We start from the raw sequence: 25,463 nt of genomic DNA, 5'->3' as shown, positions 1-25,463 counted from the left end.
AATGAGAGAAGCTTGCAATCCAATGCATTTAGGATTCCTTACCTAGCAAGGTGACTGTGCAAATGCTGGAGTGAGTTCAAATGCTGGAGAGAGTACTGAAGTCACACGCAAAAAACAACTCTGGGGAGACTTCATACGTGCAGTTCATGCAAGACGACCAAAGACTTTGCATGACCTGGCGGCATTTTGCAAAGACGATTGGGCAGTTATACCATCTGCAACTATTACAAAAGGCTGCACGCTGTCAATGATGCTATAGAGGGAATACATAGTATTAACCTTTTCATGTGTGAGTTTCAAATATTCCTTAACGGTGTGGATATACTGAATGTATAAGCCGTTAAACTGTTGTGAGCATTGAGGCAAAATGTTAAATGTCTGTAGCATAAATGTCTGTAGCATAGCTGAAAGTTGCAAGTAGAAAACAGGAAATCTTATTTAGGCTGTTTCTAGGGAACAAGAGCAGACTGAGCTTGTGTGTCAGATTAAGAATAGACAAGACAGAAACCACAAAGGGCAAGATGACGTTTGTGCTGCATTTGCACATATAAGGTATAGAACATAAACTGGACCAATGGCACACATGCTTGGCATATTCAACCCCCACTTTTAAGCGTGTTTGAAGTATAAATAATGCTGATGTGACTGATTGATCTTTAGACATTGTGCGGCGACACTCTGTCTCCAGAAGCTTCTGTAATGAATGGAATATACGGTACGGTAATTGATCTGACTCCTGGTGTGTTATTCTCCTTTCCAACAAACCAACTCGGGGAAGTGTTAGACTTCAACAATTTTGGGGGCTCGTCCAGGATTGGATAAAGGAGAAGGAATTCGATCCGGTCCAGTTAACCTACACGGGATTCACAGGTTCCAGCGCCGGCGCATCAAAAAGGTAAGCAGAGCCTGTTATATCTAAATCTGCGTATTGGCTGTGAACCAAATTGGGAACCTGTGAAGAATGTAGTGGGACTGGTTTAAATTCAGGAGGGCGAGGCAATTGGTAATCGTTCCGGGGTTGACTACCCCCCCCCACTTCCCGACGGGGACGGTGGAAATTGTAAGTAGGAGACTTGACAATCAGTCGGGTGAAAGGCCCGAGGACTTAGGGGCACCTCGAATATAACGGGTGAGTTAGTATCTCACAGGACATATAAACACTAGTAAGGAAATGGACAGGGAGTTTGAGAGAGAAGTGGATGATAATGGGTGGGGTCCAGGTACCGGGGAATGGAAGAAGTTGGGGATACAGGTGGCAAATGTACTGACAGCCGTAGGCAGGATGGACCCAACTCAAAAAGAAAAGGGACAGATAGAAGAGAAACTGCGACAAGTGATGAGTGAGGCAGGACTAAGGATGGATGAAAGGAGACCATTACATGTCATTTTGTGGGATAAAGAGAAGGATTGTGCTAAGAATCGAGAGAGTTAGGGACAAGAGGGAAACAGCAAATTTGGTCAAGAGAGGGAGATATAAAGATGAGGAGAAGGCATGGGAAAAGGACAGAAAAGAATGTTGTAAGTTAGCAGTGTGGTGTCAGGGAGTAGAACATTTGAACAAGGAGAAAAAGGAGGAGAAAATTAAGGAGGATAGGAAGGTAGGAGAGATAGAACCTCCACCATATGAGAACGACCCGGTGTCACCTAGTGCACTGCCCGCACCACTGTTTCCAGTGCTGCACTTAGAAGAGGGAACATTGTGTTTAGACCCAGAGGGCAGCGAGCCAGTAGCTCAGTTGACAAGAAAGCAAGAAAAGAGGAAATTGAGTAGAAAGGCAAAGTCAGAGAGCGAGACAGACACTGAGGAGGAAGTGAAACCGTTTAAGTCCAGAGCAGAGAGAGAGTACGGGGGGTATGAGGAGAGAAGTGAGAAAGTGAAGAAAAGTGACTAGGAGAGAATAAACAGGATGAGGTGAAAGGGACCAGGAAGAAGTCAGGCAGTGGTAAAGGCGGGTTAGGCGAGGACACGGGGTCGGGGTCTGACGGGAGTGACACAGTGAGAAAGACAAAAAATAAGCAGAAAAAGGGAACTTCACACAAGGGACGGGTGTTACTCACAGGGAAAGCAGTAGGGAGATGGACTGACTTAGACGAAGACACTGACTCAGACAGTAGTAGAGACTGGGGGAAGGGAGACGTAGATGTAGAACCTCTGCCGCGTTTGCCCCCATCAGAACAAAAACTACACCATGACGCAGGTGGTCGGACGCATAGCTGCAGCCTTGAGGGAATGATTCCCCTTGCCGGCTGGGGCGCCGGTACCCAAGTTACCTTGGGAAATAGATAAACACCCTAGACAGTATCTGGAATGTGTAAAGAGACATGGGCCAAACACACAGGGCACCACCCGGGGAAGGGAGGTCTGCAGCAGGAGTGGTTTAGAAGGGCGGTCTTAGAGGGACTTCCAGAGAAAATACAAGAGGCAATGATGGCAAATCCTGACTTGCCGGGCAGTGAATCACACGTATGGGAAAGACATGTAGTGCATCATTTACAGAGGGCTAAAGACGAGGAGGCAGAGAAAGACAAATAGATAGAGGAACTGAAAGAGAAACTGCTGCGCTTACAGCTGGGAGAGGCCAAAGCAAAAGTGAATGAAGGGAGAAAGAGACACAGACAGATGGCAGCCCTAGGCTCGAGAGAACCTGACACACCTGATTTATACCCTGTTCCCACATGGGCACCCCAACCTCACGGTGGCCGGGGGGCATTCACCGCGCCCTATCGACCAGGGACTCCGAGGGGAGGTTATGGTAGGGGGCGGGGTAGAGGTAGAGTCCCATACTGTTTTACGTGTGGGGACCCGAATCACTGGTCCAAAGAGTGCCCACAGAACGCTGGGAGGGGCAGAGGATACCCAAACCAAGGGGCAGCTCCAGTTCCCAACCTACACGCCCTCCCACCACCTAGTGCGCCTGGCCAGTACCTGCTCTCTTATGAGGGAGGGTGGGACCAGGAATGACGGTCCACAGGGAGGGGAGGGGACAGCGGGGGAAAGGCAGACCCTATGCTGTCCCTGAATGTCGACGGGAGGGAGATCCCCTTTCTGGTCGACACAGGTGCCACTTTTTTTTACCATCACTGCCCCTCCCGCCACAGGACTATTATCCTCCAAGACGGTGGAGGTTGTGGGGTTTGAAGGGGTGGGACAGACTTTGCCAGTGACGTTTCCTCTTAAAACGATACTGGGTAAACAGGCCCTCAGCCATCCGTATGTGGTGTCAGCAAACACACCAGTGAACTTATTGGGAAGAGACTTACTAATAAAACTGGGGGCTACTATTTTATGTTCTCCAGATGGACTAACTGTCACGTTACCGGATGGGACGTCGGCGGTGTGCGGACCTGATACCACACGCAAAGGTCAGTACCTGGTACAACCGGTGAAGGGTGAAATAGCAGAGATATACTGGGGACTATTGATACCGGAAAAGCCGGACAAACAGGGCATTTTGTCACAGTACTTCAAGTGGAGGCCATGGATCTCTCTCCTCGAGCCGTACTTTCCTCCGCCAGACCCCCCTCACGTGACCCTATTTTATGATCGGCAGGGTGACGAGGTGTATAGAGAGGGGTTTGGGGATGCAGTGTGTGGGGACACGTGGCAGATCGGGTCTAAATTCATATATGTAGGCCCTGAAGGGGTAGCGGCAGACGAGCAGGAACAGTGGTACATGATGGCCGAGGAGTCCGTCCCGCATGTGTCACTGGCCCTGCATCCTAAACACCAAGCAAAAGACCTGGGGCCCATGGTTAAAAGGGCAGTCGAATGCACTGATTGGACAACCACTCAGGCGTTAAACGTATGGTACTCACCCAGCTGTAAGACATATCGGTTAGAGGCACCAGGGACCAATTGGGTATATTTAGAGCGAAGGGAGATAACTCGGGATCATGGGAGGGAAAAGGTGGATCACCCTGCAGCCACAGCAAGACTCAATGAGTTGCCGGACTCACTGTGGTCCAAGGGCCCCACGGATGTGGGGCTCACCGATTGCTCACCAGTCACCTTTAAAATCAGACCAGGAGAGCCCATATGGCTGCCCCAATACCCACACAAACCAGAGGCAGATGAAGGGTTAGATGTGACATTGAACGGCTTGTAGCCCACAGGGGTGTTGGAGGAGTCGTGTTCCGCATGGAACACGCCTATCCTCCCAGTTGAAAAGAAAAGGACAGGGAAATACCGTATGGCCCATGATCTCAGAGCCATTAACGACATTTTACTCACACCCACCATACCGGTACCTAACCCGTATGTAGCACTCACTAATTTGACCCCTGATCAAAAATGATTCACCTGCATTGACCTGGCTAATGCTTTTTTCTGTCTCCCCCAGCAGATGAACTTTGTGACATCTTCTCTTTCACACATAGGGGTCGACAATGGCGATACACGAGACTACCACAGGGGTTTGCGCTTTCCCCTGGCATATTCAACCAGGTACTGAGAGAAGCGGTGCAGGGATGCTCACTGCCGACAGGGGTAACTTCGGTCCAGTACGTAGACGACCTGCTGCTGGTGGCCCCGACGGCGGCCGCTTGCATCCAAGCTACAATGACTTTCACCGGTACACCGCACAACCATTCACACACCATCCCAAACCCACTATAGTTCAGGAAATAGTTCCTATAGTTCCACTATAGTTCCCTCAGGCAACAACACCTAAGCAAAATTCTCGGGGCTCCAAATTTGACTTTCACACACGAGGGGATAAATATGGCAGACCGGATGGGGACGGGGCTGCCACATGAGTGTGCAGTAGTGAAACTAACACCAGAGTGTCTAGTCACGGTGAAAGCAGAGAGACTCCAAGGGCTGCAGTAAGCTCAGAGAGCAGAAGTGAGAGCAGTGATAGAGGCACTCAGGCAGGCCAAGGAGAAAAGAGTAAACATCTACACAGATTCGGCATACGCGGTAGGCGCAGCGCACGTGGAGCTAGGACAGTGGTTAAAACCCGGGTTTAGAACAGCAGGGGACAAATCGATTAAACACGAGGCGGAGATGAGAGAGCTAGCCGAGGCCCTGGACATGCCCGAAAAGGTAGCAATCATAAAATGCAAAGGACACAATAACTCAAATATTGCAGTGGCCTAGTGAAATCAAGGGGCACACACAGCAGCAAAACAGGCAGCAGGGTACACTTCACGAGTGATGGTGGTAAGACCAGAAGAGGAAGTGGGGTGGGGAGAAGGTCCTGAGAGAGATGAGCTTGTGAGACATCAAAAGGGGGCATCCCCACAGTAGAAAACAATTTGGCGACAGAGAGGAGCAACAGAAACGCAAGGGCTCTGGAGAGGGCCAGACTGTAGAGTAATACTTCCACCAGCTATGCGAGGAGATAAATTTGCAGAAGCCCATGGGCTGGGCCCACTCAAATGTTAAGAAACTTGTGCCACTGGTGGCGTCCGTTTATGGTAGACATGAAACGCAACTACACTAAGACATGCACCATCTGCACTCTCCACTGTGGAATCTGAGCATTAACAATTACAATATAAATGTACATTTTATTGGAAGTGCATGTGCCTAGATAATGAGAACAACAGAAACCTCTCTGTTTAGATTATCTCTCTGTAACAGAAACCTCTCTGTTTATCTCTCTGTAGGAATGTTTACGATGGTCATATGGCATGGGGGTTGACTTCTAAAGACATGGTCTTAGTTAGAAACGCCCTTAATGTATAGGCTAGCTGGTAACCAACATTACAGTGAGAAGATAATGGAACGTTCACCGTATGACATCTGTGCTGCAATTTTCCAATAAACGTGAGCGAACTTCTCCCTCGATTTGATACGGGTTCTACATTATTTGACCACTATACGAAACCGCCGATTTCTAACACTTTGGTGCTGTGACCCGGATGGTTGGAGATTTAGATTTGACCAAAAAAAAACTGTTTTTTGTTGTCCTGAGACGAAGCTGGCTGCGCGCACCTGCAACGGAGTCGGTCTTTGTTCCTGTTTCTTGCGAACAGCTGAATGGTTGGTGAGTCTGAAATTCACACCATTTAACGAACAAATTGAGTATTTCAAGAGCACAGGTAGTGATAGGAGACCTAGTTCCTCCCTGACTAGGCCACAAATTGCAATCGTGTACAATATCTCTAGGGGTGGATAAATTGGAGAGAAGACCTAGTTACTCCCTGACTGGGCCACGAATTACATTTTGTAGCGTGCAAAATCTCTAGGGGTGGATAAATTGGAGATTAGCACTAAACTGTATTTCGTTGACAATGCGAATTGCTTTAGGCGATTATACAGTGACTTGTGCAAGTAAAATATAATGCCATCCAGTTGTACAAATACGAAGGGAAGAGGAGTGCAGCCTCTGGCATGACGCGTTCATATTTAAATAGAATGGCGCGAATAGGATACCATCAAGAATGAAAAGGATCATTAACAACGATGCCTGGACTCGAAATGGACAGAAAGAAAAAGAATGTTTTCCGGCTAAACAAGATGGATTCCGAGGAAGTTGTATATGGACAGATGGAGAGTTTGGTACAGAAGAAGAGAGAAGACAGGAAAGTTAAGATGGCCGAGAAAGGACAACAGTCGAAAGGCGCAAAAGGAGACAATCAAAATGGACGAAGATTAATTCTGTTTGACCACCTGGCTGACCAACAGTAGTCTTAAGATGGAGTCTCTTTTATGGGATCCTGGAATCATGGACAATACTAGGAACTGACGTGAGCTTTCATAATCATTGATTCAGAGTTCTTAAATGTTTATTTCCTAAAAATGTATCGTACCTAATCATTAAATGAAGCTGGAACTTATCAAGGAAACCTGATCACCTTCCTCGGTAATAGCCAAGCTTATTTAATTGAATATTACGTGTAGTATGAAAAGCACTTGAATGTTATATTGCATGTTTTGATAGGCATTCGACAGCCTGTTTTGTTCTGTCATGCTTGACCATGTTTTAATAGGTATTCAAGAAATAACCTGTTTTGTTGTGCTTTGTCATGTGTACTTATGTAATTTTGGGTCAAACGTATTTATTGCGTTGATGATAATGTTTAAAAGGCCTCAAGGGGGGTCTCACGACAATGTAGGTATGCCTTAATCAAGGCCCACCACGTGGTACTTGTCTGTTGCTTGCTGAGCTGTTCGCTAACACAAGTGAGTACGTCTGAAACCTAGTGATGAATTAGAATTTGGTACCATGATTTTCTAATCTGGTAAAATCTTGTGGTTGTCTTACAAAAGGTTAACGTATTGTGTTTTCGCTCTCATTATATATTGTATAAGTGGTATAATGAAGAATCCACATGGTGATATTCTAACATTAAGGAGACACGCTGTGTCCCATGAGGACTGAATTTGAATCCAAAATAGTCATAGCCTAAAAAAGGGGTAATACAGTTAAAGCGAGTTTACTCCACACATAATTAAATTACCTATTTTTTAAATGCTGAATTGAGTTTGGTTAAATAATATACTTTCTCTTATTTGTATTTACCAACGATAACTGGGATAATGCTTGTTTTTAAAACCAACGCCTGATACTCGTTAATGGAGTTCAAATTCTAAAATGGTAAATAGACTAATGAACAAATGGGGTATTGATGCAACAGTGTTTAAGGCCTACATTGAGTTTCCTTTGAATTACTTATTGTACCTTGATTTTAGTGATGTCATACATCTGTTTTCTGTCTGGATTGCCATTCTTAAGAGTTAATTTCCACCCTAATGTTGAGTTGTTGTATAGATAATGATAAGCAAATTTTTACAAACTGCGAAAATATTAGATGGGTTGGACACTAAATCAAAATCTCCAGTTAACAAAGGATGTCGGCTAAACTGATAGGATAGTCTGAGGACCATAAACAAACATTTGGCCTTTTAATGGATTACCATAAATGGGTGGAGCTCAGAGTAGCAACCTTTCCCATTACATCAGAGTAGCCTATTACTAAGGGTCAATTCGAGTGTTCGGTCTGGTCTCATCTATGGTAATTTTATCAACAAACGCATATACAGTTTTGGGATAAACAAACATTAAGTGAAAGCTAAATATATTTTCCTCTCATTAGCTTTAATGTTGAAATGTATGATTTTGAAACCAACTGAAGTGTGGGTAGAAACCTAAAGTCATCCCCCATTGTTGATGATAGAACAAAGATAAAGCATTAAAGTTGTGATTTAGGGTTTGGCTGACCGCCACTATTTGGTATAGAAATTAATCTAACTTTGCGAATTCCCTAAAATTTAGGAGGTTACTCAAGACCCTTTGTGTTTTTCATGAGGTAGTTTGGCCGTTGCCTGTATAAATCAGGTAAACCACTGCACATGGGCTGGAGTTTTTCACTCCTACAATTTAGTTGCACAGCTTATCCCCTGGGGGCCAAACAATTTAGTTAGGCATGTGCCAAGAAACTACAGGATATTATAAATGCTTAATAGCCAATTTCACAGACCTGTGTGATGGTACTGTGGTAATGTCAAATGTGAGAGCTGTTTAGCTATGATGTAAGATTTGTTAATGGGTTATATGGTTTATAATTCCTTCGCACAAGCGACCGTGTTGCACATTGATGTCTTTGTTGGTGTTAGTGAATGTTCATGTTTTTAACTTGTTCACTTTGTTTTGATGAATATACAGGATGCAACTCCTTATCGAATGGATTATAGATCTATCCCTACTACCAATTCTTTATTTTTCATGTCTGTCCTGAAAAGATGGCCAGTGCAGGTTCCGGGTGGCGCCTCCTGTGGCTGTATTTGTCATTGTTCTGCATTCACTCATGGTGTCACTTTCCATTGACTTAATGAAGTGAAGGCAGGGGGGATGTATGATATGATAATTGATTATGATTGGAAAGAGTTGAGCTTAAGGCTCAAGGCAAATCAAATTAACAGGATGTTTTTAATTGGTTTATTTGGAGATTGTTTTGTTTGAGGTAAGGTCTAACATTTTAATGGTTAAATAGAATAGATCTAACCATTTCTGATTTGGCTAAGCAAAGTCATGTCTGACAATATTATTCCACTGCTGGTTGCTATTGGGCAATAATATAGCAAGAGTCAAACAACAACCAAGCCAGTTCTGGATGGAAAAGGAACTTTGACATAGACTTATGGAAACTTGTCTGAATAGAGTGTATGCTTCACTCTGAAGATGGAACTTCTGAGATCCACAAGTTTCAGGACTGATCTATTGTCTTCATTGTTGGGAGTTGACGGAACCATACCCAGTGGATGAAAGTCCGATGGACTGTTGAACCACACTAATCGTTGTTTTGCAGTTATACTTTCAACAGATCAGGACATCACAACCCCTTTTCTGATGATACATCACGTCACTGACTGGACACAGCAACATCTTCAAGAAGGACTTCTACAACCACATTGGTTGAATCTGTTTCGAATTTTCCTGACCACTCACATGGCAGAACGATGCCAGGGTCAGATCACTTGGCTTCACACTCCATTTCTAGACGAATCATCGACAGCGAGATGAGAGGAGACTCCACCTGAGTCCTGAAGGACTACACAAACTACAGGTCAGAGTACCACGGGCCGGTTGACTGGAAAGGTCACATGGTCCCAACACAGTGGAAGACACTGTTATGGTGTTAATCTTGATTAAGTGAAGTGTTGGAAACTCACTTATCCATTATACACCTAAACTGACTTGTTAGGACTACCAGGCAAATTGCTGGGTCCACATCACACTGACTGCAATAACTGATTTTGGAACTTTCATCACTGATGCAAGACAAAGAAACTGAAGACAAGAACTGAAGGACACTTGATTGAAAACGAACTTCTTTCCTTACAATCAAAAATTTTCCTAAATTAACTGATATGGTGATTTCATATGTATGAAGGTTTGTTTCTCGCAAGACAGGTGGGAAACTGTACGATGACAATCCCAGTATTGGACTTAGGCGTATTTGTGATGATGCTTAATGATCTACATTATGATGGCTATCATGGTTTGTTTGGACAGTGAATTGTTCCCTATTATAGACGGTCCCTGACAAAGGTAGATGTTTTCCCTATGTTAAAGGTAGAAATCTGTCACAGGTACAACAGGATATGCATAAGTCTTTTGTATGATTTTGTCGCATGGATCATGATACGGACAAGGGGGGTTTTGATTGTTCAATGGACTTTGGGGGAAATGTTTTAATCATGATGTCATGTTGAGTCAGATTTTCTGCTGAACACCGTTAACACTGATATTGTTGATGTCATAATGTTTCTTGACCTTTATAATCTTAGCTGGGGACGGGATTGATGGCTGTCATACATTGAGTTAGGTGTCGGAGTGGGGTGTGTCAATTGTCTTGTTTAAATTCATTTTCATTTGAGGACAAATAAGACCTGATTGGTCGGATACTCCTTTTGTTCTTTCATTTTAGTCATATGTAACATATGCGTATGGGCCTTTTCTGTTCATTTGGAATTGAATTGTAATGTTTTATCAAACATGTAATGTTTTTCTTTAAATGTTTGATAGGGGGGACTGAGCATTAACAATTACAATATGAATGTACATTTCATTGGAAGTGCATGTGCCTAGATAATGAGAACAACAGAAACCTCTCTGTTTAGATTATCTCTCTGTAACAGAAACCTCTCTGTTTATCTCTCTGTAGGAATGTTTACGATGGTCATATGGCATGGGGGTTGACTTCTAAAGACATGGTCTTAGTTAGAAACGCCCTTAATGTATAGGCTAGCTGGTAACCAACATTACAGTGAAAAGATAATGGAACGTTCACCGTATGACATCTGTGCTGCAATTTTCCAATAAACGTGAGCGAACTTCTCCCTCGATTTGATACAGGTTCTACATTATTTGACCACTATACGAAACCGCCGATTTCTAACACCACAATCCAAAACCAATGATTAAACCTGAGATGGGGGCGTTCCCCATGACGATGAGACCTGGACAAGAGATAGTGATAGACTACACGGACATGGGGGAAACAGTACAGAGGTGCCGTTACATGTTAGTGTGTGTGGACATGTTGACGGGGTGGCCAGAAGCCTGGCCGGCAAGAAGGGAGGACAGTCAGACAGTGATCAAGTGTTTAGTAAACCAGTACATTCCCAGACATGGCTTCCCAGAGAAAATCAGGTCAGACAATGGGACTCACTTTAAGAACAGTGACTTACAGAAGGTAGAGAGCTTAATGGGCCTAAAACATGCTTTTGGCACCGTATACCACTCACAGTCTCAGGGTAGAGTAGAAAGGATGAACCAAAATTTAAAGAACAAGTTGGCTAAGATATGTGCACAGACCAAATTGAACTGGGTAGATGCACTGCCACTGGCCCTCATGACTATTCGATGCTCGTTAAATCAGACCTCCGGGTTCACCCCATACTGCTGACGGGAAGACAGTTTCCAGGACCAGCCGCGGGGCCTGTGGTCCCGGAAGGGGAAAAGTGGCCCAAAGATCACAGAGTGTATTTTGATGAATTGCGAGCTCTCGTTTCAGAATTCACCAACAGAGTTAGAGAACTGAGGAACCTGCACCCACTGGACCAGAACCTGCCCCAGGCGGAGTGGGTGCTGCTGAAGGTAATCAAACGAAAGTGGTCGGAGCCAAGGTGGACGGGTCCTCATCAGGTGGTCGAGAGAGCGAGCCATGCGGTCCGTCTGAGGGACAAAGGAGAGACGTGGTACTATTGGAGCCAGTGTACACCAGCGCTGGAGCCAGGGAGGTCGCTGATGGACCTCATCCAAACCGGGAAGGAGGAGCTTGCCCCAGTGTGGACGGAAGGAGGACCAAAACCAGCCGGACCGATGCCAGGAGTGGACCCCAGGATACTGCGGGACTACGAGCGAGAGAAGGAGACAAAGGACGGCGCCAGGGGAATAGACTTTTAGGGGAAGGAACTGAAGAATACTGTAACAAAAGGGGATATAGGACACAGAGTGGCTCCTACCACTCGTACCAAGATGACAGGGTTACAGAAAAAATGGTCTGGGGAGATGATAATAGAATGAAGTGGTACATGGGCATTGGTGGAATAATGATATGTGTGTTGTATGTTGCTACAGGTTTCCCCGGTTGACATCGGGTCTCCACTTCCCCAGCGAAGAGGTTCGCAACCCCACCTGAGGACACCTGCTTGAGGAAATTTGGGGGCATTGAATTGGACTATGTCATTGGATCGCATACAAGCATTCTGGGATAGATAACCCGCTGGAGGAATGGATGACCTCGATGTTCGGCCATTGGAAAGGTTTGATAATGTCTGTAATTGACCTGACTCCTGGTGTGTTATTCTCCTTTCCAACAAACCAACTCGGGGAAGTGTTAGACTTCAACAACGGCCCCCCAGCGTGTTTTTTTGCACGTGAGTTCAGTACTCAGAGTTCCAGAATTTGAACAGTCACCTTGCCAGGTAAGGAACACTACATACATTGCAAGCTTCTCTCATTGACTCGAATTCAAAAAGCTGCAAAAGCTGGTTGTAAATGTAGCTAGCTAGCAAATGTCAGCTAACTGCTAGCTAACAAAGCGTGACCTGTAATTCAGTGCAGTGAAAATGAATAAACTATATAAAAAGCATAGCGGCGCCCACAACGGGTAACGTAACTTCTCGAAAGTTTTTACACAATGATTTTGAACGGTTGTCAGCTCTTCCAGGAAATGTTAAGATGCTCTATTGTAGTTGCTAATATCGTTCATTTTTGTGTATTATGTTTATTGCAGAAAAATATAACTGCTAGTGTTGGCTGTCTATTGGTACATAAGTACACTTGTCCCGATCTGAATGCTTGCTACCTGGTTAATATCATAGTGTGGTCTTGAAACAATTACAATCAGGAAAAAAAGTTATAAACACTGTTTGATCTAAATGTGAGTAAATAACAGTGCGGTCTGACCAGCCATTGTTAAGTTACTTGTACCTAGGCGTTCTAATGGTGTGTTCTAAACAATATGTTCTAATCACAGCTGTGTGATCGTACGCTTGAGGGACCACTCTAACCTTATCACACTGGTGTGATCGTACGCGTCAAAGGGTTAAGAACTAAGGGTATGCAGACTTCTGAACAGGGGTCAGTTAATTTTTTTCTTTGTTGCCATGTTTTGTTTTATGATTGTGCCATTCTGTTATGACCTACAGTTGAATGTGAAACCCATAAGAAATATAAGATGTGTTTGGCCTGCTCCAAAATTTTTCTTTAAAAATGTTACACATATTAGCAATTATCCAAGGGTATGCATCTTTCTGAGCACAACTGTATCTTTTGTGATATATTTACACTTCTGTGTGTATTATGCCTAGAATTAGTCGATGAGGTTGTATGGTTCATTTGGTTCCTATTCTGAGAGTTTGATAAATTGTGCATAATGACATGTTGTGCAACAAATGTATTTTTGGTGTCAGACTCGTATAGTATATTTCAATGCAAATTCAGGGTCACTTTTGAAAGAATTTTTTAATTTTTTTTATTCGATTCAACAGTACAAGTACAGTACAAAGAAATGCAGTAAGTGTCATGGTACGGTAAGCAGCAGCGCCACCGTTCCGTACACCCTCAGTTCCCATCACATATGAACACATCCCGGACTTGTTTTGTGTCACATGTCTTTAATCATTGTTCACACCAGGTCCCTATCTGCTCATTGGTATGTGTTTAAATGTTTCCCCTCTGCTCCCCACATCATGGATCATAGTTGTTGTGTTTGACATCGTTGTGTGTTGCCATTATATGGAAGTTCCTTATATATATATATATATGTTGCTTACATTCATTTTGCTGCCTAAGTCAGCCCTTTCTTTGTTGTTTGGTCGAGCTTGATATTTTGTTTATTAAAGCTGAAACGACCGCATTCTGCCTGGTTCCTTACTCTCGCACCCGACGTGACAGTAAGCATCTAACCAGAAGTGCAAATAGAGGGCAGAACATTTTCAAGTGTTTACAAGTATTAGGTATAGTGTATGTTACAAGTGGGATAGCAATTGTTCGGGTTCAAATGGCAGTTTCAAACAGTTTGTGGCATGGGTGTGAAGGGTCCCTGATGATCTTGTGTGCCCTGCAACGACACCGTTTGCACTGGAGGTCTGCGATGGCAGGAAGCTGGGCACCAGTGATGTGCTGGGTATGTATTCACCACCCCTTGCAGGGCCTTCCGGTCAGCTATGCAGCAGCTGCTAAACCACACTGTGGTGCAGTTTGTCAGAATGCTCTTAAATGTGCAGCGGTAAAAGTTCACAAGGATCTTGGGTGACAGGTGGGCTTTCTTCAGCCTCCTCAAAAAGTTGCTGCTGCGCCTTTTTGACCAAAGCTGAGGTGTTGAGGGTCCAGGAGAGGTCGGCGGAGAGGTGGACACCCAGAAATTTGAAGCTGGACACACTCCACCTCAGAACCCTCAATGAGGACTGGGGTGTGGCTGCAGCTTTTAGACTTCCTGTAATCCACAATGAGCTCCTTGGTTGTTGTCAGGGCACCATGCCGCCAGGCGCATGACCTCTTCCCTATATGCTGACACGTCATTGTAACTAATCAGGCCTACCACCGCTGTGTCGTCTGCGAACTTGACGATTCTATTGGAACCGTGTACAGGAACACAGTCCAGTGTTCAGAATTCGGTTTGAGGCGGTGAAGTTGTCTAAACTGACAGACTGGGGTCTGTTGATTAGGAAGTCCAGAGTCCAGTTGCAGGGGCTGATCCTTAGGTCATGGAGTTTGTTGGCCAGCCTATAGGGGATGACAGTGTTGAAAGCTGAGCTGAATTCTATGAATAGCATCCTCACATAGATGTTGTGGATATGGCTTCCTCTGTAGGCCTATTCGACCGGTAGGCAAACTGGTATGGATCCAGTGTTGTGGGGAGACAGGACTTAAGGTGGGCCAAAACTAGTGAAAGCACTTCAAGATTGTGGGGGTGAGTACAACTGTTCACAAGTTATTCTGGCTATACACGATCAACTACTTTGGCACTGGCACGATGGTTGTGGTCTTAAAACACTTTGGGACAACAGCCTGGGCCAATGTCGGTAAAGACCTCAGCTACCTGCCCAGCACATGTTCTGAGCACATGCCCAGGGACGCCATCAGGACTAGCAGCCTTGCGTGCATTCACCCTGCTCAGTCCAGACGACACTTCTGAGGTGGATCGTCTGAGGGGGGGGACGTCTCGGGGGAGTTCAGCTTTAATGACTGGATCTTTGTTGTCCCTGTTGAAGCGGGCGTAGAACCTGGTTAACTCGTCGTTGAAGGAGACATCACTGGCTGTGGGGGTGGGGCTAATTGGCCGGTAGTCTGTGATGGCTTGGATGCCCTGCCACATACGTCAAGGATCAGAGTTGTTGTTAAAGTGCCCCTCAATCCGCAGTTTGTGATCAATTTTAGCCACATTGATGCCCCTTTTCAGGTTGTCCCTGGATGAGCTGTAGGCCTCCTCATCGCCAGGTTCTAAAAGCAGCATTGCATGCCTTTAGCAGTTATCAGACTTGTTTGTGGAGCACACTCTAGCACTGGCCAGGATGAGGATCCATCCAGGCTTTATGCAATTTAGTTTTACTTGTGTATTGTTACAAATAGGTAAGGTTATAGTGTAAAAATGTGATTCTCTTTTTTATTTGTATTTATATAGTACAATTTCTTTGTATTTGTCTTTGTTACTTCTTTTTGATATTTATGAGTCTTATTTTTCTATATATTTTTATGTAAATGGGGGGTGCTGAAGGGGGAGTTTTCCCAGGGAGCCATACAAGCTGGCATTCTGTCCTGTCCTGGCTATGGCCCTAGCCCAGTGCAGAGATGGCTAGGGGCATGGCCAGGATGTGACAGTACCCCCCCCCCCCCCGCCAAAGGCGCGGGCTCACGACCGCAAGACCGGGAACAACCCAGTGGGCGGGACGACGACACCCGGACCCTGGCAAGGGCTCGTCCTCCCACCCCTCCGGGACGGCAGCCGCGCCTCGGGGTCCTCTGCCCGCCCCCATAGCAACCGCCCAAAATATTATTGGGGCTGACTCACGGTGGGTTGATTACGTCGCCTCCGTCGACGTCTCCTCTGGGGTCAGTGCTGGGCTGGGCTGGTTCTCCTCCTCCTCCATATCACTGTCAGGCCATCAAAGGAGTTCCCCTACTGTCCATCTCTGCTGTGTCGCTTGAAGGTGGTTCATTCTGTCACGGTCGTGGTGGTGATAGGACACAGGCGCAGAGACAGAATAGTGGACGTAATCCATGTTTAATCAAAAAAGGAATATAAAACAAAACAAAAGCAGCAACCAGTGACGTAGGGTATCCAGTGGAAAACACAAAACCAAAATGAACCACAGAGAGAACATAAATATGGTCCCCAATTGGAGGCAACGATCTACACCTGCCTCCAATTGGGGAGACCAAAAGGATTGAAGGTGGCATCTCTGCACCTAGCCCAGTGCAGAGATGGCTAGGGCCATAGCCAGGACGTGACACAAGCTAGAACCGCCACTGTCTACTGTATATTATGTTATCAAGAAGTTTAAGGCCCATGCCACTGTAACAAACTTCCCTGGACAAGAGAGAACTTGATGGAAGATCACAGCAAAGGAATGTTGGAATAGTGGAGAAAGAACCTTGATCAACTGCCATTCATATTCAAGCTGAACTTCAGACACAAGGTATGATAGTTTCAAACAGCACCATCCATTGCCAACTCAATGATTGGGGGTGTATGGAAGGAGACAGAGAGACATCAAGAAAGCTTGATTGCAATTTTTCAAAACACTCCTGAAAATGCCACAAACAGATGAACCCAAATAAGAGCTTTGTTCTAAAGCTCAAAATATCTATGTTTAAAGAAAACAAAATGAAGCCTTTGAAGAAAATAACACTTTTTTACCCAAATCCATGTCAAATCCATGCCATTTGATTGCAGTTATTTTGGCCAAAGGATGTGCTACCAAATATTGAGGTTACGGTGTCAATACATTAGTTAGTGGCATTTCTGTTTATTTCCTAAATTAAAATAATATGTTCTGAATCAAAATCTGTAATATTAACAGTGATATGAAGAATATGAGATTTTGAAGAAAGTGCTAAAGTGTCAGTACTTCTGACAACTATTGTATATTATGGTCACCTGTATCTCATTTGGCAAGAGCATTTGCTAACACTAGTGTTGGTCTCACATGGGTGGACAGAACAAAAATGTACTTACTACTGTAAATTGCTATGCTAAATTATGTGGATGTTAATATTACTATGGAATGAGTGCTCAGGCCTACAAGAGTAGTCAACCTCACTGCAAAATACACAGTTTTGTCCCATGTTAGCATGCCTAACCTTTAACTTGGCCTGACCACCAACTTAACTATTCATCTATTTGTACATAGTCTTTTCAGTGCAATAGTTAATGTGCTGGGAGACTATGGTCAGTCTGTCCTCTCTCAGTTGCCATAATTTGTCACAGTAATTTATTTAATGAGGGACTAGGGTTAATCTGAATTATAGGCTGAGGTATCCTCTTGTAACTTTTGCTGTCGCCTCCCACAGCCCAAGTGGTCATCTCAGTCCTTGTCCACCTGGTATTGTTTCTGATATAGATTCTTCTTAACGATTCTTGCCCCTGGGATAAATTCCCCAATCACCCTCAAAACAAATTTTTACAAAATTTCTCTTCACAAACATTACAGAAGAAAAAGCATTGCATGTATAGGGATTGTTATTTAAATTGCTACTTTACTCTTTGCATAAAGAAGAAAATATTTTCTTATCCATCTAACCCACCTCACCAACTATATCACTGCCTCGAACCCAAAACACTCCCCAGCACACTTCAACCAAACCTATCTCAATTGCATCAGTCACAAACAATGTTGTAAAACAACGTGGGCACACAGTGTCATTTACACAGTCACTGATCTCTCCAATCATCTTTCATCATCGCTCCTTCAGTCTGCATGTATCTACATGTCCGTTTACCTCTGTAGGAAACCCGCTATTGGATTTAATTTCCTTTAAATGCAGTTATCCTCTCCACAGCGTCTCACCGTTCATGTTAGCCGTGGAGAGGATCTAATTAAGAAACAATACTGTGCTTCCTAGAATGCACACTATTCCCAATAATGCAGGCACTAGTTCAGATCAGATCAGTGCACTATAAAAGCATGCCATTTGTGATGCAGGCATATTTCAATCACTGATGAAATTACATTGATGGAGACATCCAGTAGGAAACCAGAGGAGAACTTCCACCGAGAACATTGTATCACGTTACCGCCTGTAGGCAGAGAGATGAAAATATAACATAATAATGGTCCTAAATGGTTCAGGAGAGAAACGAAACAGGATGCGCCTGCTCATGACCTGCCTGTTCACAAAAGATGCCATGTTATACAACAGCCAGATATTAATGTAAAAAGTCGAAAAGGAAGGTTTTGAGTGAGGAACAGAAGCGTTCAAGTTGCAGTGGTCTCTTAATTTTAACACTTCTGTTCCTCACTCAAAACGATTCATTTCGACTTTTTAGGAAAGAAAGATTTGCAGTGGTCTCTTAATTTTTTCCCGGAGCTGCAAAATAGTGTATTCATAATGACTAAATGGTTTATGCGGTTCTACAATAGTTATACACTTACATATTAGTTAATACATGCACATGCATTCCTTGACAAATATGCTATAACCCCATGTATATGTACATTACCAGTCAAATGTTTGGACACAGCTATAAATTCAAAGGTATTTCTTTACTTTGACTATTTTCCACATCGTAGAATAATAATGAAGACATCAAATCAATGAAATAACACATGCAGTATGGAGTCTTGTAGTAACCAAATAAGTGTTAAACAAATCAAAACACATTTCATATTGTAGATTCTTCAAAGTAGCCACCCTTTGCCTTGATGACAGCTTCCATTTAGACTTTTTTGGAAAGGAAAGAAAAGGTGCTGTGGTCTCTTGCTTTTTTCCGGAGCTGCATTTCCACTGGAACTTTCTGTATTGTTGTGGGTGCGTCACTATCGGTTGTAACCAGGAGGCTCCAATTGGCGGTGCATACTTGCCTCGCATCACTCCAGGTTAAGGGAGATGTAGACCGGCGCAGCTTTCACATCATCTCATCATGATCTATCCTGTCTTTCAGGTGGTTTAGGCCCCTGCATGCTAAACTAAAATCATTAGTCAAAGGCTGGCTGAAGTCATTGGTATGAAAAGAAGCAGAACGGCATACTTAGGGCTAGGGGTATATACCTGTACAACCTGACAATAACCGTAATATTAAAAAAATTAAATATTGCTATCATGTTAATAATACACATAATAGAGAAATGATGCATGTGGTTGAACTACAAGTCCGGGCCTATACACTAGTGTTTGAATTAATGCAAAGACACCGTTTTTCTAGTCTATTCACGTTTTTCCAATAACTACCCTTGATGTTAGGCCTTGTGGATCTTTTGTTTATTAGTTTCTTCTCGTTACCTTTTCACTATCCATTAAGTGTAATTGTTCTTTTGTATATCTTTCTTTCTTTGACTGATAGCATTATTATTATATTTTTCATCAAATGTTCTATAGATATCGCAATCATATCGTTATTGTGAATTATTTTGGCCACAATAACAGTGTAGTGAAAATCTGCTATCGTGACAGCCCTAGTTATGGCATGTCTCGGTAGATGTATATTGCTGTTAAGCCTTTCTGCTATAATAATGGCGTAGCTACTAATTTGACATCATGTAATTGAATGAGAAAAGAGAGAAGAATTTTGGACTGGAAGTTGGACTCTTTTGAAAAGGCCTATTTACTGAATTCCTTAGGTACTCATCTGCATCTCAAAATTTTAATTGGAGAGTAAGATCCAAAATGTATTGTACATTTTCCTACAATGCTTTTTTAAGAGATTCTGCCCATTCTACTTGAAACATGGATGAGGGAGGTTTCGTTACAAAGATGAGGCGGGTCACGTTCCAACAACAAGGGGCAGCAGGCTAGAGTGACTGCCACCCAGAGCGTATTTCTACAAGGACACAAACACATACACTGAGCTGCACAAAATGTAGTGTGTAGAACTGATTTAAGCCGTGTTGATGCTCTCTTGGCAAATTATTCCAAGTATGCTGGCTGCTGACCAGGGATTGCAAACCAAAGAGAGAGAAATAGACAAAGAAAGGATGAGAAAGTGGGATTTGGTCTGGCTTTCATGCTTTTGGAAAATTGCTGAATGAAAATAAATCAAATTTTATGCAGACTTCATTCAGTGATTATTAACGGTCTTAATCTTTCAATGGATACTGGATGAGAAAGTCAGTGTGTGGTGATAATTTTGGTAATTACGGCCTTTAAAGAAAAAGATATGCAGCAATAAACAACTGTTACCGCTATTTTAGTATTTTACTGTGTTACTGTGTTTAACAGTAACAATCTACTCAATTACCAACAGGATGTCAATGATTTAATATCTCTTGTATTCAGAATGCTTTTAAATGGGTCAGATTTACTCCTTTTAAATTGATGTGCTTATGTTGAGCAGATAGCAGAAGAATACAGAAAATGGAGGCGAAGGTCAAATCTAAAAGGGCTATAGGCCAAATTCTAACCCACACAGATTTTATCAAAATAAAGGAAAGACTTCAGTGGATGAGTGAAAAAGGATATAATTGAAAGCAAGGGCTTCCTGACAGGTGTGGTTACTGAGTTACTTAAGTAATTAAAATCCCATAATGTTCAGGATCATGTACAGAATAAAGTTAGAACCAGTTACCCGTTATTTTGGCTACACTGGATAGCATAAGAGATCATAGTGTTTTTGGAGAAAGTGTAGCCATTTTGCATTCTTTTTAGCTTTTACTGAAGCTTCAGATTCTGCCTACTAATAAAGCCAGCTATTGGGGAGTAACACATAAAAACATTTATGAAAGCAAATACTGTATAGTGCACACCTTAGGGGCTGCGAAATAGGGTATTCATAATGACTAAATGGTTTATGCGCTTCTACAATAATTATCAGGTGCATGTATGCAGTCTACAAATGCATGTACGCACATGTACAAATGTATTCCTTGACAAATATACTATAACCTCATATATATGTACAGTACCAGTCAAATGTTTGGACATAGCTATTTATTCAAAGGTATTTCTTTACTTTGACTATTTTCCACGTTGTAGAATAATAGTGAAGACATCAGATCAATGAAATAACACATGCAATATGGAGTCTTGTATTAACCAAATAAGTGTTAAACAAATCAAAACACATTTCATATTGTAGATTTTTCAAAGTAGCCACCCTTTGCCTTGATGACAGCTTTGCACACTCAACCAGCTGCATGGTGATTAGAACCAATAATCAACCATTAAAATGCCTTATATTCTGTATTGACAAGAACTCCTTGTGAATTAATTAATTAATTAATATAAATAATTGTTTATTGAAATTCACAAATTCTGAAATAATAATTGATGAATAGCAAATACACACTTTACGTGCAAATACACACTTTTAGCTATTGGTACTTATGCATGTTTTGCATCATAATATACTTATAATGCATCATGGAAAGACTGATTGTAGGAATATCTCAAGTTTAGTTCAGGACAGTCATAGTTAGCCAGGCAAATTGCAGGGTACTTTTCTTTAATAGCTTGGTTGTAGGTTCCTCCACTTCCAAAAACAAAATATTTGCTATATAACAGTTTAACTTGACCAAGACTAATCAAGTGCCATTACATTTGCAGGCTTCATACGAACAAAATCCTCACATAATTTGCTTTATTTATTAACAGCTGTGTCGTATTGCTATAAATGGACCAGTTTGCAGTGTGAGCATTGATATATTTTCCACATCAAGCGTATTTGTAAGGAGCTTAACTCTACTCGTGAATATCAAAAGTGAGACACGCAAAGATGAACAATGCATTTGCTTTGACCGGTAAGTTTCACGAAAGATGACGATATCTAAATGTGAAGCCAAGCTGACTTAAGGAATGAACAGGCCATTAGCGTATTCCTTCAGATATCGAAACTCTTATCAACGGAAATACTAATGATATATTTCACGGTACAATATTTATTATTGGTATCAGGTCCGTGTGTTTGTATATTCATGAGACTGACTTATATTTAGGTTTACCGTGTGTTATTATTTGGGATATTTTTCGCTTGCTTTTCAAATTTTAACAAATATTTCCCATGACAATAGAATTGGAATTGAACTGAGAGTGACGGACAGAGACGGAGTGAGCCGCTACAGAGCCCCTATTTGACAACCTGAATCTTAATGCCCAGAGTCCATTAGAAAAGGGACAACACATTAGATGCTACTACCTACATGATAATGAAAAAAATAGTAACACTTCTGTTTGCTTTTCACGAGTCTACAATATCATTTGAAGCTCAACAGTGACCAATTCTGTTCTATAACTGTTCTAAAACATGTCCTAATTAGCTAAAATACGCCGCCTTGTGGCTGCCTTGAGTAGAAATCTGAAAAGTCGACACCACGCGGAGAGGCGTAGACGGAGATGAGAGGAGGGAGAGCTTCAGGGGATGGAACAGAGAGGGACTGATTTTTTTTCTTGATTTTCTTTCCCGGCCGCTTTCTTATCTAATTGGCCCGTCGGGAGCAGGGGCCAGTCTTCAGTAGGCAGAACCTGTTTGCAGCTGCACTGCTTATAATTGGCAATCCTCAACGAGTGGAATCCGAGTCGCAAAATTCAAGAAAACTCCCACTACAAACCCCCCCACCCAGGAAAAACATCGGAAACTATCCTCCACCACTCTGGCTCACGTCAAATCGTCGGTCAATCTTGTGAACACCACTCCTGCAGCGTCAAGCGTTCAGCGGGAGACGGAAACTCGAAGTTAAATTGAGAGAGGGAGAGAGAGAGAGAGCGAGAAGGGGGTAACAGAAAGCCAGGCAGAGATAGTGTGAGAGGGATTTATCGAAAGAGAGACAGAGAGTGAGGAGCTACATGAGCGTGTCTTTGACAACCTGTTCAGTGATACGAGCGCCTCTCAGCCGTGCCCCTTTTGGCCCGAAGTCCATCACATCGTTCTCAGTCTGTGCACATACTTCCACTCAACCCACTGGCAAACAGTAGGCTACTTGGAGACACGAGAGGAGTGGTGTAGTGTATAGAGAGTGAGACCTTATTTTGATAAACTATAATTATCTGCGTCTTAGATTACACTAACCTAAGCTGGACTAAAATCTGTAGCCAGTGGGGCTCTGTGAAGAATTGGGAGACGTAAATTTAAAAAATCCCAGATTCAACGCAGAAAGGGAAAGGAGACGATCGATTTTTAAGGAGCAGCTGCCCCGAAGAATCCTTTACGAACGGTTCGGTGCGATAAAAGTTAACCAGTGGATTTTTATAACATTTTTACTTTCTTTTGAGAACGACTAAAGTCGATTTTGGAACTAATGCATTTTACAAAAACGGAATATCTAAGTGAGGACACCTTAGTTTAAAACGCATTTATGGTAAGACATTTCCACGGGTGCCTGAAAAAGGAATTAGCTATCGAGGCCGAGCCGCGTAAAGGTTCGGAATAGTTTCAAGACAGCCCACCAGCTGTACAGGCTACACCTAGGAGTAAGGTAAATGGAAATCTCAAAACACGTTCACATTGATGCAATTTTAAGGCTATTTAGCGATTTGAACACATTTATTTTGCCCCAGTTAATTGTTTCCGTTTTTTTTCCTTTTCGACAAAACACAGACATGATGCACGGCCAAAATATAGTAATAGTGTGATAAAGGACGCAATTAGTACTTGCTTGTACATTTATATTTTATACACTACCTACACGGTAGCCGATACTATACATAACCTTTGCTTCACTTATAGGAAGACGCTGCATAGACATACAATACAGGCTTAAAAGTTTGACTTCATCTTGCATAAATTCCCAAACCCTTCGTCCCGAACATCCACGTATTGTGTTCCATACGAGGCGCAATTGACTATTCAAACGTGGGCTGTTAGCAGGCCAAACATCCGTTAAGGTCACCACGCTCACTCGGGTAAGGTTTGGGAACACTTGCGGACTTAACAAATACAAACTCTTGTTGCTTTAAAAAGCACACCGGTTTAGCTAGATGTACACCAGTAGACAGTTTTCTTACTTTTGTAAAGTAGCAAGTGCATTTCCCATGAATCCACAAATATATCATAATTTTAAGGCACAGAAAAAGCTAAATCAGTTTCCGAATTTTGTTAAAAAGGCGAATCAATCATTCACATCAACTAATTTTGATTGTGTTATCTTGTTTGCTTAATAGCCATTCGATGAAACCACACTATCACATATTGTCAGTCATAATGTCAGTTAACATGATTGATTCGGTTTTTTATTGCTTGTTTGTAATTGTAAATAGTTGTATTGCAATTTGATCGCCTATTATGTGAGGAACTTTTTCAATTCACAATCCTTAGAATCTTTAGAATGTACACAGGTGCGTAGAATGCACGTGATGATAAGATCTCAGCACCCAGGCCCCTATTTTGTATCTTATTATGCTCGCTGCCCTTACCTGCCCGTTTGCAATTTCAGAAACAACATAATTACTTTAGGCAATCCTGTCATTTCCGAGAGGACCACGACAGAGCCGTCCAGTAATCTTTCTATAATCCACGGTCTGAATTGCCCGTCGTTTAACCCGGCTTGAAACAATTCCAGTAACGAGAAATTACTTCAACCATCGAGTTGTTATGGTTTAATTCTCTGTGCCAGGGAGTTGACACGATTTCCGGGCCAAAACAAACATATATTTGATAGACTTCTGTTTGTTCTCCAGTCTGAGTTATCAACTCGACTTGGCTACTATTGCTGGTACTTGCTACGATCTACTTCTATCAAGTCAAGGGGTTCTCATGCCCTCCTATACTAAGACTGAGAAACGTTCTCTCCCAACCCTTCTAGGTTATGAGGGATCGGACCTGAAGATGGAGCTTTTCTGGATTTTGTTATTTTCTATCATCCCGCCGTACGCACGAGGGCAAGGAGTTTACGGTAAGAAACAATACATTGTATAGGCCTATGTGTATGTTCGTGTGTTTCCAAATTATGCTAGGTGTAATGAGTGTCGCATTTAGGTTCATTGAGTTTTTGCACATTCTACGCAGAGTTGATACAGTCCAGTTTGGTTACCTTTTACCATTGATTAACTATTTAAACTATAATAAGTATTGTCAGTGATAATAATAAATACATAATGAATAATAATGGACCTAATGCAAATTAGGCCGGACTAAGTTCGTCATATAGTCTTAATCGTTCGTGACACAAGATGCCTATAGGATATGTAGAAATTGCAAAGAAATCGCATTTTATAGCTCCAGGAGTTGAAGGTTTCAGATGTTTCACTCCTGTATGCGTTCAATGCACAGATGACGCTGTTGAAGAACTTTGACTTTGCTATTTTGTAAGTTACAGTTGGGATATGAAAAGTTAAGTTCTGATTAAATTAGCAATTCATTACATATTATGCACAATGAAGTCTGGGTTAAATATAAGTTTGCACATGTGAAGTGGA

General features: G+C 42.7%; 1 protein-coding gene across 4 annotated transcripts in view; it reads left to right on the top strand.

The window, feature by feature from the left end:
* Positions 1–16,563: 16,563 nt before the first annotated feature.
* LOC105030282 (MAM domain-containing glycosylphosphatidylinositol anchor protein 1) overlaps positions 16,564–25,463 on the top strand; it is a 439,262-nt gene continuing 430,362 nt past the window's right edge. The window contains exons 1-2 of one of the 4 annotated variants that reach the window (XM_013133057.4): positions 16,564–16,597; positions 24,851–24,940. In XM_013133057.4, coding sequence (XP_012988511.2) covers positions 24,874–24,940 — 67 coding nt within the window. In that variant the 5' untranslated portion in view covers positions 16,564–16,597; positions 24,851–24,873. Of the gene's footprint in view, positions 16,598–22,525; positions 23,525–24,850; positions 24,941–25,463 lie in introns of those variants that run through there. The other 3 variants (XM_020053829.3, XM_020053828.3, XM_020053830.3) reach the window with 3 other exon arrangements.

The sequence above is a fragment of the Esox lucius genome, chromosome 15 (assembly GCF_011004845.1).
Source record: "Esox lucius isolate fEsoLuc1 chromosome 15, fEsoLuc1.pri, whole genome shotgun sequence".
NCBI classification, from domain to species: Eukaryota; Metazoa; Chordata; class Actinopteri; order Esociformes; family Esocidae; genus Esox; species Esox lucius.
The sequence above is the reverse complement of the archived record's forward strand: the minus strand, read 5'-3'. Positions and strand labels throughout refer to the sequence as shown.